The sequence below is a fragment of the Astatotilapia calliptera genome, chromosome 14 (assembly GCF_964374335.1).
Source record: "Astatotilapia calliptera chromosome 14, fAstCal68.1, whole genome shotgun sequence".
Classification (NCBI taxonomy): Eukaryota; Metazoa; Chordata; class Actinopteri; order Cichliformes; family Cichlidae; genus Astatotilapia; species Astatotilapia calliptera.
In genome coordinates, this window is record NC_137435.1 from 22237215 (window position 1) to 22250713 (window position 13499).

Consider the following 13499-nt stretch of genomic DNA (forward strand, 5'->3'; position numbering starts at 1 on the left):
GGATTTTAACATTAGAAGGGTCCCTTTCTGATCTTGTTGATTTACTGAACATTTTCTCTTCCACACAACCCAAAAGACCGAGAACATGATTCTCCAAACGTTTTACCGAACATTTCAACATATAAACTGTTCATATCAGACCTAAAATTATGAGTATTATTTTTTTTCATCTAAATTTTGATGTCATTTGCAAGCTTTGTGACTTCAGTCCTAAAAAGAGGAGGAGGAGAAGACTGACAGCTTGAAAGGAGGCTGGTAGTGGCAGTAAAGAGCTGGAGTCAGGGGCTAGATTACGATGGAGGAGCGCTGATGAAAGAGAATGTGTGGTATATAGCATTATACAATGGAGTAATGTGAACCTACTATCCTACGGGGGACAGATCACTTGTAAGGAAAAAGAAAAAAATTGGTAAAAAAAACATTCTTCTGTCAAACGCCCCGAACCCCATACTGACATAACCACTCACTTCAGCATCATCAACATGTAGCACCAACCCTACACAAACTTTCGCATGCAAAGGAGTTTAAAATGCTAAATTCATGGAAGCAAAGCCGCACATCATTAGCAGCACACTAGTCTATGTCGAACATTTTCAGTTATGCACACTCACACCATTCCAAGGAGTTGGCAGGCCTATTAATACCACACTTCAAGGACTAAGGGATCGGGCATGGAGCCATAAGATGCTATCTGGTGACAGATACACACTTGTGTCTCTCTTTCTGTCCTCAGGGTAGTGCTTTTCACTCCGCCTGCCAAGCTGAAAGGTTAGAATGGTTACATTCCCACAGTAAGACCCAGTTGGCCTTCACAGGGTTGTGACAAATCTCAGATGTCTTTAGTATATGAATATATATTTTTTAGGGAAAAGCATTTTGTATTTAGTGCTGTTTTAAAGGTTTCATGTGGTATAATGGTGCGTCTTTTGGACAAAAATGAAAGGAGAGTGTAGCTGCTATAATGTGCTTTCCCCCCCAGAAAATAAACAGAGCAACCATGGAGGAAGTAAGTAACAAAATCTAATTCACTCTGAACATCTGCTATTAAATCATTAGGACAGATGCAGGTGCCCTGCCCACTCACAGACTGTATCTGATTTTAGCAGCTGTCATCTCAAGTGAAGCTTCATTACCAGTAATCATAAATCAGCTCAGCATTGGCACAACCATTTTAAAACCAGCAGTCACCGCAACAAAAGATGCAGAGACTCGACTCTGTCAAGACATCTCTTTAATTTGTCTCTTCTCCCTCACTTCTCCCTTTATTAACCAAAGACTAAAGCTGAATTAAACTGGTAGGAGTGGGAGTGGGTGAGGCATTTCAGTTATTATATTTGCCCAACCAGCTTACCTCCTGTGGTGTCTATAATTCTGCACATGTACTTTTTTGTTATTGTGGAAGTAACAAAGGTGGCAGTGGTGCAGAGTAGGGATTAGGGGAAGTTAAGACCTCAGGGAAGTTTGAACTCGGGCCAACCGGGGCACATGTCCTTCCAAAGGCAGGGCTCTTTAGGCATTAAACCATCAAAATGTTAGCAGGGGTGGGTAATTTGGGGATGAGAACCACACCACCGAGTCCTTTCTGTTGGCATCAGCATGCAAAAAGAGTCACATGAACGCTGTCTTGGAGAAAACTGTGTGGCATTGATAATTAGAAAGCCCTGACTATTTTTGCTTGGCCTTCAGCAGTGGAAATCAGCATTACTGGATTGCAAAACAAACCGCACACAGACCATATGCGGTATGTTTGAGAAAGTCATTTTAAAGGTTTATTCTTTCTTGTTACAAAATCAGTAAAAACACACCAAACGGAACTGCGCTGTTATGCTGTTGTTGAAGCGACTTCTGCCACTGGTGACCTGAATGGCTGAAATTCTTCACCTTCCCACATCCACACAAGCATTTAATAGATTTTGATTACATATTTACTCGACCAGGTCCCACCTCTGCAGCCTTCAAATCCTGCTTTCTGTACAGTCACTATAAATTAACTACTCAGTGTAAATGTTGATGTTATGCTTAGCCTGACCAAAGTATTGGCAGACCTATTTCCTTTCAAAGCTGATTGCTGGTTTGGTTAGAACGTGGTTTGCGCTAAGACGCAGGATGGCTCGAAAAATACCCTCCATGTGGATTCATAAAAACTACTATCAAAGTACTAAAATAATTTATTATGAACAGCCAGAACATCTGCGTCCCATGCAATCAGTCAGCTGTATTAATATTTATAATGCACATCTGTTTCTTTTAAATACAAGTTACATGTATAAACATATTTAAATGGGACTACTTTTTTTTTTTGCTGAGCAGCTGAATGTCAGTTCAGGAATGTGTAGGTGTGTAATGTCTGATGTGTTAGTTTTACGGCTTAAAGGGTAACTGTGGTCATTATCTACCCAGTGTAATAGTCATTAGTTCATCCATTCAAACATGCTACATGCTCACTTCTGCTATTCACACTCTGTTGGGAAGGTGAGGGAGGTGGTGTGTGTGTGTGTGTGTGTGTGTGTGTGTGTGTGTGTGTGTGTGTGTGTGTGTGTGTGTGTGTGTGTGTGTGTGTGCTGATGCCACTTTTCTCTGCTTTCACGGATACTTACTTTTTCCAGCAGTCTCATTTTGAACTATCACAATTTCCTAAATTAAGCTTTGCTCAAGAACTTTGGTCCCAAGTTTGCTTCGTTTTAAGTTCCCATGCATTCACTTCATTCTTTTGAATCCATGCACACACACTTTCATGCACACAAGCCACTCCCCAGATAGCCATCAGCTCCAAGGCACACGCTATTGTTTCAGCTCGGTGCTAATTACTTCAGGTCTTGACCTCGGGTTCAGACGAAGAGCAATAGAGGGGGAAGGTGCATATGCGAATATGTGCCCCTCTGAATGTGTGAGTGTTTCTGCGTTGGGGGTTGGGGTGGTTGGTTGGGGAGGTCATTGGTGCTGGCAATCAGTTTTCACACTGGATTTGCAAAACTATCATGGGGTGATCTAAGAGGGAGCCAGAATAGCAGCACAATGACACCAGTCAACTTGACTGCTGCTGATTTGGACATGTTTTCAGCATTTGTGCAACTCTCTGATATAGACAGGAAATCTCATAAAATATGATAGAAACGGTCTGATGTGTAAAAGTGTTTCTAGTTCAAGTTTCAAGTCAAATTATATCACAATTAGCTATCTGTGCAATTTTACTGTTCTTTTCTCGTCCTGTGTGTTCCAGTTTTTGTTGATAATGTTTACTTTGTGTGCGTAGATAGTAGAGCTTAAACAGACACATATTTGGGGTCAGGGCGAACTTTTTTATTTGTGTCCATGAAAGGGTGTGTATTCAGTTGTTTCAATAGGTTAACTCCTGAACCTTGATAAATAATGCTTGGACGTGGTACATATTTAAATGACAGAACTACAGCAGTCCTTGCACATAGATGGAATTTAACTAGAGAATCATAACTTTGCAGAAAAGCCCGAGTACTGCATATCTGCTAGTCTGCAATTGCATCTGAATTTTCTGAGTTGGATTACATCTGAGATATTCTTTAAGCTGTCATAACTCTGCATGTTACTTTGAAGAACACACACATCAAGCATCTTTTCTCCCAAAATATTTGCAAGCATATCCAAGCCCTTTCTCACCCAAGGCCACTTAACAACACAGAAAATCCAAAGCAACACTCTTCACCGCTAGTATCATGCTGTAAAAAAAAAGAAGAAAAAGAAACCTTATCCCTGGGTGCCACTTGCAAACAAAACCTGTCCAGTATGTGCATTCACTGCAATGCAAAACAGATTTCCAATGCTTCAGCATCACTTAAGGCCCTATTTTCAATTACAATGTCATGAGCACTTAGAGCTGACAAGCCTTTAGAGAAGGGGAGTGGAACCTGTGGTGACGTGCCAGATGCCCTTAAAAGACAATTAAGGACTTTAAATATAAACACACACACACACACACACACACACACACACACACACACACACACACACACACACACACACACACACACACACACACACACACACACACTAAATCTACTTTTCAGATGCATATTTTCTAAAAATACAGCCAATAAAATTATATGTAGACCACATCAGCCGGTCAAAATACACGTTCTGGATATTGTCAGAATTAGCTGGGGAATGCTTCTCATTTTCTTTTTAGGGGGAACGGAGAGGAAACACAGTGAGAAGAATGAGAAAAGAAAAGAAAACCATGAAAAAGGAAATGAGTCGGGAGAAGGCAAAATGCTGAAGGAAAGGAAAGAGCGAGAGGGGGTAGAGAGTATAAAGGGGAGAGGGGAGTGGATGAAGCTCGCTCTTCTATTTTTCTCTTGGATCCCGCCCACCTGGCCAGGGGTTGGTCAGGGAAACCCAACTCCTGTGCTTGGATTGGTCGGCTTTTCTCTGGACGAGGAAAATAGTCTCCCTTCACAGACACAATAAAGTTTAATGCTGGACGCTTGGAAGCAGTAGGCATAAAATCAGTCCCGCTGTATGTTTTGTCGGTCCGCTGCGCTTTCCCACACGGAGTTACTGACGGGAGACGTCATAAGAAGGACTTGAGGATTTATCAAGATGCAGTTTTGTTTGTTTGTTTCTCAAACTGCAAGTGCGCACGTTATTTTAATTGAAAACACGCGCTTTTGATATCGCAATGATCCACTGCTGCGTTCAGGATATTTGAATCTATTGAATGGCTCAGAGTGGGATTGTGTAGCTCCCAGAGCGCACGGACGAACACGCACTCCGCTCCAGCTGGACTACAAACGCCGCTCTAGGTTCCAGGGCGACTTAACCCGACTGTGTTTGACGAGATAATAACTGTGGCAACATTTACAGAGGGGCAGCCGCTCAATATCAGGGTGACCATGCCCGGGATGATGGTGTCGCTCACGGGGTCAGCAGTGCTTCTCTTATCCGGATTGGTCGCTCCGCTCTGCTTGGTCAGGGCTTTTGGCGATGAGGTGGAGGAGATGACCTGCGACCCGATCCGGATCAGCATGTGCCAGGGTCTCGGTTACAACGTCACCAAGATGCCCAACCTGGTCGGCAACGTTCTGCAGTCGGACGCAGAGCTGCAACTGACCACGTTCACGCCGCTCATTCAGTATGGCTGCTCAAGTCAACTCAAGGTAGTGGACCCATGCAAATCGTAGCGACTGATGTCAAGCCACCACAACAAAGTAGAATAACCAGCATGCAAATATAATAATAATGATGATGATAATAATACACCATTAACGTGCACAAATTTAGGAACAAGCCTGGTCTAAAAAAAGCATGGCTCAGTCTGGAATCTCCGCTATATTTATTTGCGTGCGTCAAAGAGAGAAAGCAGTGTGTTTGTCTCAAAGCGCATGACAGAGCTGCAGCACCGCGAACTGATCAGACTGATGGCCCCGGTGATAATGAGGGCCATAACATGGGTTGATTCCCACGAAGTCAAGAGGATCGGGCGGGAGTTGGGGGCTCCGTGCCTTCCTTCCTTTCCTGTTGTGCCAGGCTGTCATGCTAAATTCATTGAAAATGCCCCCTCTGTCTGTTGACATTCTGAGTTCATGCCCCTCACAGCAACAGCTGAGTCTTTAGTGCTATATACTGCACTGTCTTGTTAACAATGATGCCCTCAGTGTCATAAAACAAATGCTGCTTGTTTGACTCCTGCACCATGTAAGGAAAAAAGAAAAAGATTGGACCAATTATGTGTCATTTCATTTTCAATTATTGGAGCAGCTGGTGGCACATCAGAGATTTCTTTTAGAGATGGCAAGTTTCAGTGTGGACAAGTGGTGTTTACATTTTTCTATAATTTGCTTTTATTCCTTTTATTTAGAGACGCCCAGTTTCAAAGGCATGCAAGCATGTCCAGATCGTCTAGACATCCCCGTACACTGACATGAAACCAAGCCCACACCTTTCCAAGTGCTTTTTTCCTCCCTCGGTCCTTATTTTAAGTCCACTGCCCTGTCTGGAGTGGCATGTGATTTTATTACAGCGTTAGAGTGACTTATTGCTGTGTGCAGCTGTTGGGAAATAGGGGTAAAAAAATATTTTGGCATGTTAAATTAATACACTGCTTAAGAAGCATACAGTGTGTACTAGACAACCACACAGAACAAGAAGCAACTGCAGTATGAAGCCAAACTGTCCTCCTCCAGTTGTAAATTGTCCAGTGAGTTTAGCTGACAACCCAGTTTCTCTCTCACACACACACACAGATGCTAAAGAGGGAGAAAGGAGAAAGAGGAACCGTATCATTTAACATTTGCTCTAATGGGAGGCTTCCTGAGTAGTAACCGGAGTAGCTTTTCGCAGTGAAGTGACAGGACTCAGGTTACCAAGAGTCAGGGAAAACACCCAGAATATGTGAGGTTACTGTCACCGCTTGAGTATGCAGAGCCCACCGTGAGAATTATTTGAAGTATAACATGTGTTGTATGTCTCATGAACTTCTTTGAATGCTTTAGTCAAACCAAGACAATATTACAACATCTGGGTTGACTGCATTTTATCAAGTCACAATTATTCAGGATGGCAGGTCTTCAATAAAATTCAAGAGCAGACATTCTCTGTTTTTGGTGAGAAACACTATAACAGGGATGTCAAACTCATTTTACATTGTTGGCCACATAAAGGCCACTTTGGGCCAGACCAGTGAAACTACATGACAACCCAGATGCTGAGCAGGGAACAGTGTAATAAGCTGAGAGTTTAAAGGACGTTTTCTTAGACTCGGATTAGTGATTTTGATATTGCCGTGGTAACGAGTCGCTGATTCATTATCAGAAGACAAGTCAACATTGTCTGCTTGTAGATATGTAGCAGAACAGTAGCTCAGTCATTCAATGTATATTAAATTTGTTTATATCTCAAACATGCTTCAGTGCACAGAGGCAACAATTTTAACTTTTCCCCGCCAGTAAATTCTCACAGACACTAAGAGTTGTATAACATTTCCCTGATATTTATTTCCCAACCTTGACACCCTTGTTGGATTCATGTTTCATTTGGGCTCCGTTCAAGGGCCAATTTCAAGCTGCGATTTGTTTATAACTGGATCAAGGCTGCAGTTCTGTAACATGTAGTTCCTGCTGTGGCCCAATACATATTTTGATATTTTTCAAATGGAAAAACAGCATCAAACCTTTTACTCCAGCACTTTTTTTTTTAACCACTCCAAGTGCCTAGAGCTTGTTTCCGTTATCTCATGGTAGCTGAGTGAAATGCACTTTCTGCTTCTGTGTGTTTTCATATCATGAGCCTGGTACAATTTTACACTCTGGCTTCAAACAGATTTCACTATAAATGCATGAAATCACTTAAAATTGCTACCCTCTGTAACCCCAGAGTACTTCTTCCCTCACTGCTGCCAGAATGTCTGCACACAGTCAAATGTGACTCCAGACTGTTCACTATCTTTATAACACTGACTTAGATATCTATTTCAAAACTATTGCCATGGGACAGAATAAAACTCAGGCTTAGATCAGGGGGATCATGCAGCATTACACGGCACATGCCCTCGCTGCTGTAATCATCACAGATTGTTTTTGATGGTACGGATTTGTATGCGTAACCTTGGAGCAGGTTAGTGTTGACTCTCTCTGTCTTGACTCAAGATGTGGCATTCCTTATTAGAGGTGAAAATAGAGAGCTACTAATAGAAGAGGTGATGCAATGTAATGAAAGTCGGAGCAGAAAAAGCAGCAGGATAGCGAGATGTATATGCAAGTAGCTGGAGGAGACACATGTGGGAGTACTGTACAGTTAGCAGCTGTAATCCAGTTGTAATATACAGAAAGCCTGCAGGGCCACAGCACTGTTTTCACTCCTCTAAAATACACCACACAAATGACACAATTTACCTTGTGCTTCACAGTTTGATTGAAGTGGATCAAAGTCTTAAAAATTATGACATAAGATTGGATAACTGTTGCGCTCCTACTGCAATTTCAGTGTTTAATTGAAACTGGCTTAAGTATACTGTTGCTTTCACTTTCTCTAGATCATAGGTGTCAAACTCTGGCCTGCGGGCCAAATTTGGCGAAGCCATACAAATGACTATTAGAGCTGGCCTACTAGTATTATACAGCTAATATATATATTGTTTAGTATTATGCTTTGCTTGTTCCATATTCAGTTTTTCAGCAAAACGTGTTTGAGTCCATAAGAAAAGCTTCATTCTTATATCTGGAGGAATAAATATATTTCAATAAATATTAACCTTAGCCCGCGACTTTGTTTCGGTTTTGAATTTTGGCCCACTGTGTATTTGAGTTTGACACCCCTGCTCTAGATGAATTGGAATTGGAGCCTGCTAGTGGGGTTTGGGGCCAATACTAGTGCCAGTTTTTAATGGGCAAAAACTTCTGATATTCATATATACATATTCATATATATTCCTTATACTTCACAGAGGATGAAAAAGCCCTCTAGAGTTCACTGCTTTGAGAATTCTATGGGAGGAGTGCTGCTGGCATCATTAGCGTCCACTTGTCCCCTTTTGAGCCGTGGTTCTCGAGCTGTCGGGTGGACCCCAAAGAGGCCCACTTGAGCTGGACTATAAAAGGGCCAAGTTGAATGATAATGATTATTGTGGTTGAAAATAAACAAGCATTTACAGATGATATCATGCTGGCTCTTATTTCACTACAGTTCAACTTGTATTCATTTTATAAATTATTAACTGTTGTTGGGTGTGGCGCATTAGCTTTTGTCCTGCTTCTGAAGAGGCCTTGGAGGGAAGGGTCACTCCAACTCAGAGTTGTTCCGAGGGATCCCCTTTATATTATGATGAAACACTTCTATCTTGATAGTATTGGCCTTTTCAAGTGAAGAAAGGGTATCTGAATAATTTGATTAGAGTGAAAATGATTTGAATAATATACTGGGGGTTTAGAGTCACTTGGTGCCAACCCAGGTGAACATCTGTGGAGATTCTGGACAGATGTTTTAGACAGCATTCCCCATTAGCATCATTAAAAATAACCAATGAGTGAAAATCCTTTAGAAGAGTAGTTTCCATGCCTCCACTTGAAGAATCAGTGCCAAGGCTTATTGAAGCACTTCTGACAGCCATGTAATGGACCAACACCTTAAGTAAGAAGCTTTATGTTGGTTGTCCTTCATTTTTCTGCCCATACCTTATGTTTGAGTTATGCTGAACAGGAAAATGATGAGTGGCCATTGTTCCTGAACTTCCGGCAATGTGTTTGACAAATTAGACACAACTTGACCATGCACCTACTTGGCTGTGGTTCCCTAACACAACTGCAGACATCGATGAGAGTATTGTGAACAATCTCCCCAAAGAGAAGTGCATATGTGCCAGTATATTAGTATTAGACTAATATATTGTCTGTGTGACATTGCTTTTTCTATCAAAAGTTGCTTTGCAGTCACTCCCTGCTCCATGATTTTAAATCTCATCACAGAAAACATAGTTTGCCAAACTTGATTACATTCACAAAGGATCACATGTTAAACATGTATTTCTTTATCTCCACTTTCCAACAGTTCTTCTTGTGCTCAGTTTATGTGCCAATGTGCACAGACAAGGTTCCCATCCCTATTGGTCCATGTGGCAGCATGTGTCTGTCGGTCAAGAAAAAATGCCTCCCCGTGCTCCACGAGTTTGGCTTCATATGGCCTGAGGTGAGTCGTATCACCATCAAAGACATCATGCATGTCTTAAAAAAATAGAAGTTCAGGATATAGTTTAGCAATGTGGAAAACCAAGAAACGTTTAAATCCATTACTGACATTACCCATTATGTTTTCTGCCCAGGAGCTCAATTGCAGCCTCTTCCCACCTCAAAACGACCACAACCACATGTGTATGGAGGGTCCAGGGGATGAAGACCCTCCATACCAGCCCGTCCGCCATCCTCCCCACCAAGAGGAGTGTCACGCCCTGGGATCTGCACCTGACCAATATACTTGGCTTAAACAGACTGAAAGCTGTACGCTGCAGTGCGGCTACGATAGCGGGCTCTACAGGCGAGGGGCCAAAGTGTTCACGGATGCGTGGATGGCAGTGTGGGCTGTGCTGTGCTTCCTCTCAACCACTCTGACAGTCCTGACCTTTCTCTTGGATTCTCAGCGTTTCTCCTACCCAGAAAGGCCCATCATCTTTCTCTCCATGTGCTGTAACCTGTACAGCGTAGCCTACCTGGTAAGCAGGAGGTTTAGTAATAATTTTGATCTATTTAATTTCACTTGTTGTGAGCAAATCAATAAAGCTATTTCATCAAAAATAATCAGATGAGCACCTTATGGACCAGTTTTTGGATATTGATTATTTTTTATATTTTATAAAAATGTTGTAGAGTACCAGGGCCAGCAGTTGAACATAATCCAACAAGAGTACAGTTTGTTTTTGAGTTTTCAAAATGTTACATCAGTGATTAAATACTAAAAGCCCTTTTTGATTCATCACTGCGTTGAGATAATTTAGTAATCTCCAGCTCTGCCTCTTTGCATTTAGAAAGAAAGACGATTCGTTCTCTTTTTACTTTATTCTGGGATTAATTCAGCCTCACCTCTTTTCCCTTTCTGTTCTATGTCATTTAACAGGTACGACTGACTCTTGGGAGGGAACGTGTTTCCTGCGATCTGGATGCTGCAGCAGTGCCAATTCTGGTACAAGAAGGATTAAAGAGCACCGGCTGTTCCATAGTCTTCCTCCTCCTTTATTTCTTTGGCATGGCGTCCTCTCTCTGGTTAGTGCAAATAAACACTGAGTTTTTATAAATCCTTCATCTCTTTTCCCCAGTTTAATCATTGTCATCAGCAGCTGGGAATGCCTTTTGCTAGAACAATTGGAATATGAGACTTGCATCCTGTTTTCCTTAAAGTCTTACTGCCCTGTCTCATAACCCATGTACCATTTGGGTTCATTTCCGACACATGCAAAGGTAAAAGTGACACTTCTTAAATCTGTCCTGCACTGGAAACACTGCTGTTACAGCTGTTTTTCTTCCTTTTTGCTTGGGCCCTGCTTTCCTGTTTGCCTACACTCTTCCTTATTTGGAAAAGCAACAGACCAATGACTTCACTCTCTCCTAAAATATGATCATAACCCTGTATTATGCAACTCATGGCTAGCCGGTGTCAGGATAACTTAATTATAATTGAGGACTGGCCATGTCCACCTGATTGGTTATGAAAAAGTTACATAAATGAAAAATTATGTGTCGTTCCAACAGTAATCAGGAGCCTATGGTTTTTTCTAAGTATCTTAGTTTCTAGAAACAGATGATTTCTATTCACTATAAAAAGAAAAAGATAATCTGATAAGTGTACCCATGAGGAAAATGTGTTGCTTATATCGCTCCTTTGTCTGCTCTCTCTTCCAGGTGGGTAATCCTGACCCTCACCTGGTTCTTGGCTGCAGGACTAAAGTGGGGCCATGAGGCTATAGAAATGCACAGCTCCTATTTCCACATAGCTGCATGGGCCATTCCAGCAGTTAAAACCATTGTCATCCTCATCATGAGACTGGTGGATGCAGATGACCTGACTGGGCTCTGCTATGTTGGCAACCAGCAGCAGGAAGCACTCACAGGCTTTGTGGTTGCACCACTGGCCACGTACCTGCTTATAGGTAATTAAAGCATAATATTGGTATTCATTCATCTGCTTATGTTGGGTTTCCTTATTTTCTACTTTGTTCTTCTTCCTCAGCGTTTCTTTAACATACTCAGTTTCTCATTACAATTTTCAATCTGGTGGTCCTCACATGTCCTCCTCCCTCCTCCTCAGGCACTCTGTTCATCTGTGCTGGCCTTGTGGCTCTTTTCAAGATTCGCTCCAATCTGCAGAAGGACGGTGCCAAAACAGACAAGCTGGAGCGTTTAATGGTGAAGATTGGAGTGTTTTCTGTTCTTTACACCGTTCCAGCATCCACCGTTATTGGCTGTTATCTTTACCAACTCTCTAACTGGGGGGAGTTCAGGGCCAGCACCCAGGACTCATATGTGGCATCAGAGATGCTTCGAATCTTCATGTCACTGCTTGTGGGCATCACGTCGGGCATGTGGATCTGGTCAGCAAAAACCCTCCACACCTGGCAGCGCTGCTCTGCGCGCCTGCTCAGGGACAGCAGAGCGAGCCGAGGTGGCAAGAGGGCACCGGGCGAGAGCTGGATCAAACCAGGGAAAGGCAATGAGACGGTGGTCTGAGGAGAAAGAAGGAGAGAATGGACAGGAATGGAGTTCTGCTTGTTTCTCTCTCATGTACAGAAACTCACTCTGACGAATGAAGGAGGTCAGATAATCAATAGATGAGACGGAGATTGCAAATGTGGCACAGGAACGTTGCAGGAATATCACCAAAACAGCCTCTGGATGTAATTGCATCATCAAAGTAAAGACAGTCCTTGACCATGTGCCTCTATGAAGGAGACAAGATGAGAGTCATACATTAGTAGCAACAATAGCCTCTCTACCTTGATAGACTTCCTTTGCTCAGAGAGCTGGAGAAAGCAAAACAAATTAAGGAAAAAGAGAGATGGAAAAGGCAGAACTAAAGCATCATCAAGCAGACCGGACACCAATAAGCTGTACAGCACCACGTCTACCTCTCTGTCGCTCTTTTCTCCAGAGCCTCAGCAGAAGAGACTGAACCTGCTGAATACAAATAACCCTAACGCCATTGTGTCCTTTTAGGGTCTCCTTCAAGTTTTAAATTTTACACTGGAGCAGGTATCATATAGGTGTGGGCTGAAGTTTCCAAGAAGCACCCGATACCTTTAAAACCCCCTCCACATTGAGCGTATCAGACAAAGTGTACTGAGAATCTGATACACTGCCTTATTTGGTTATATTTTTCTGCTTTTTTGGGGAACTATACTTTTTTCAGTTCAAGAGAACAGTTAATTTTATTCTCAGAATTTTTTGGGAAACCAGCTCTAAGCTGTTTTATGCACTATAGAGATATAATATGTGAAGGGTTGGGAAAGCATTGGTAAGACTGAAAGTGAATCATTATACAACACATTTATATGCACAGCCTCATTGATGGGGAGAGTTTGGTCAGATGTAGGTGCAAAGAAAAGAAAACATTTTGAGGTAGTCACCACACCGCAATGAATCCTGGTAATACCAGCTGTGACTTTTATTGCCCCATAAATTTGTAATTGCTAAGATGTCCTGGGAAATGAAGGAATTTGTGCTTTTCTACAAGGAGCTCGGCTAACTTCCAGTGATGTGTATAGTTTTCCTGGAAATCCGTATATGCTCTCAAGTCGCCATGAAATTCAGGAAATTAAATTATTCTCTCTGTTCTTACCCAAATATTGTCTCTATGGCAGGGTAACGGTTAGAGAATTTGAGGTTATTAGACAATCACTTGCCATAATACACATTACGCAACAGCAAAGGGCCGTCACAGAGACATGCATGTGCTCACACAGATATCACTGTCAAAATGTTTGGCAATAAAAGTAAAGTGAAGACAAGCGGTCTGTATTAGGTGTGGACCCACAGAGGGTGAATTGTGGA

General features: G+C 42.2%; 1 protein-coding gene across 1 annotated transcript; it reads left to right on the forward strand.

Annotated features, from left to right (window-relative positions):
* The first annotated feature begins 4466 nt into the window (after window positions 1-4466).
* On the forward strand, window positions 4467-13293 carry fzd4 (frizzled class receptor 4). Its single transcript, XM_026192652.2, has 6 exons — window positions 4467-5129; window positions 9514-9651; window positions 9785-10171; window positions 10573-10718; window positions 11355-11602; window positions 11761-13293. Exons 1-6 carry the CDS (start codon window positions 4866-4868, stop codon window positions 12177-12179), a joined length of 1602 nt encoding a protein of 533 aa, XP_026048437.1. The 5' UTR covers window positions 4467-4865; the 3' UTR covers window positions 12180-13293.
* Window positions 13294-13499: the final 206 nt, after the last annotated feature.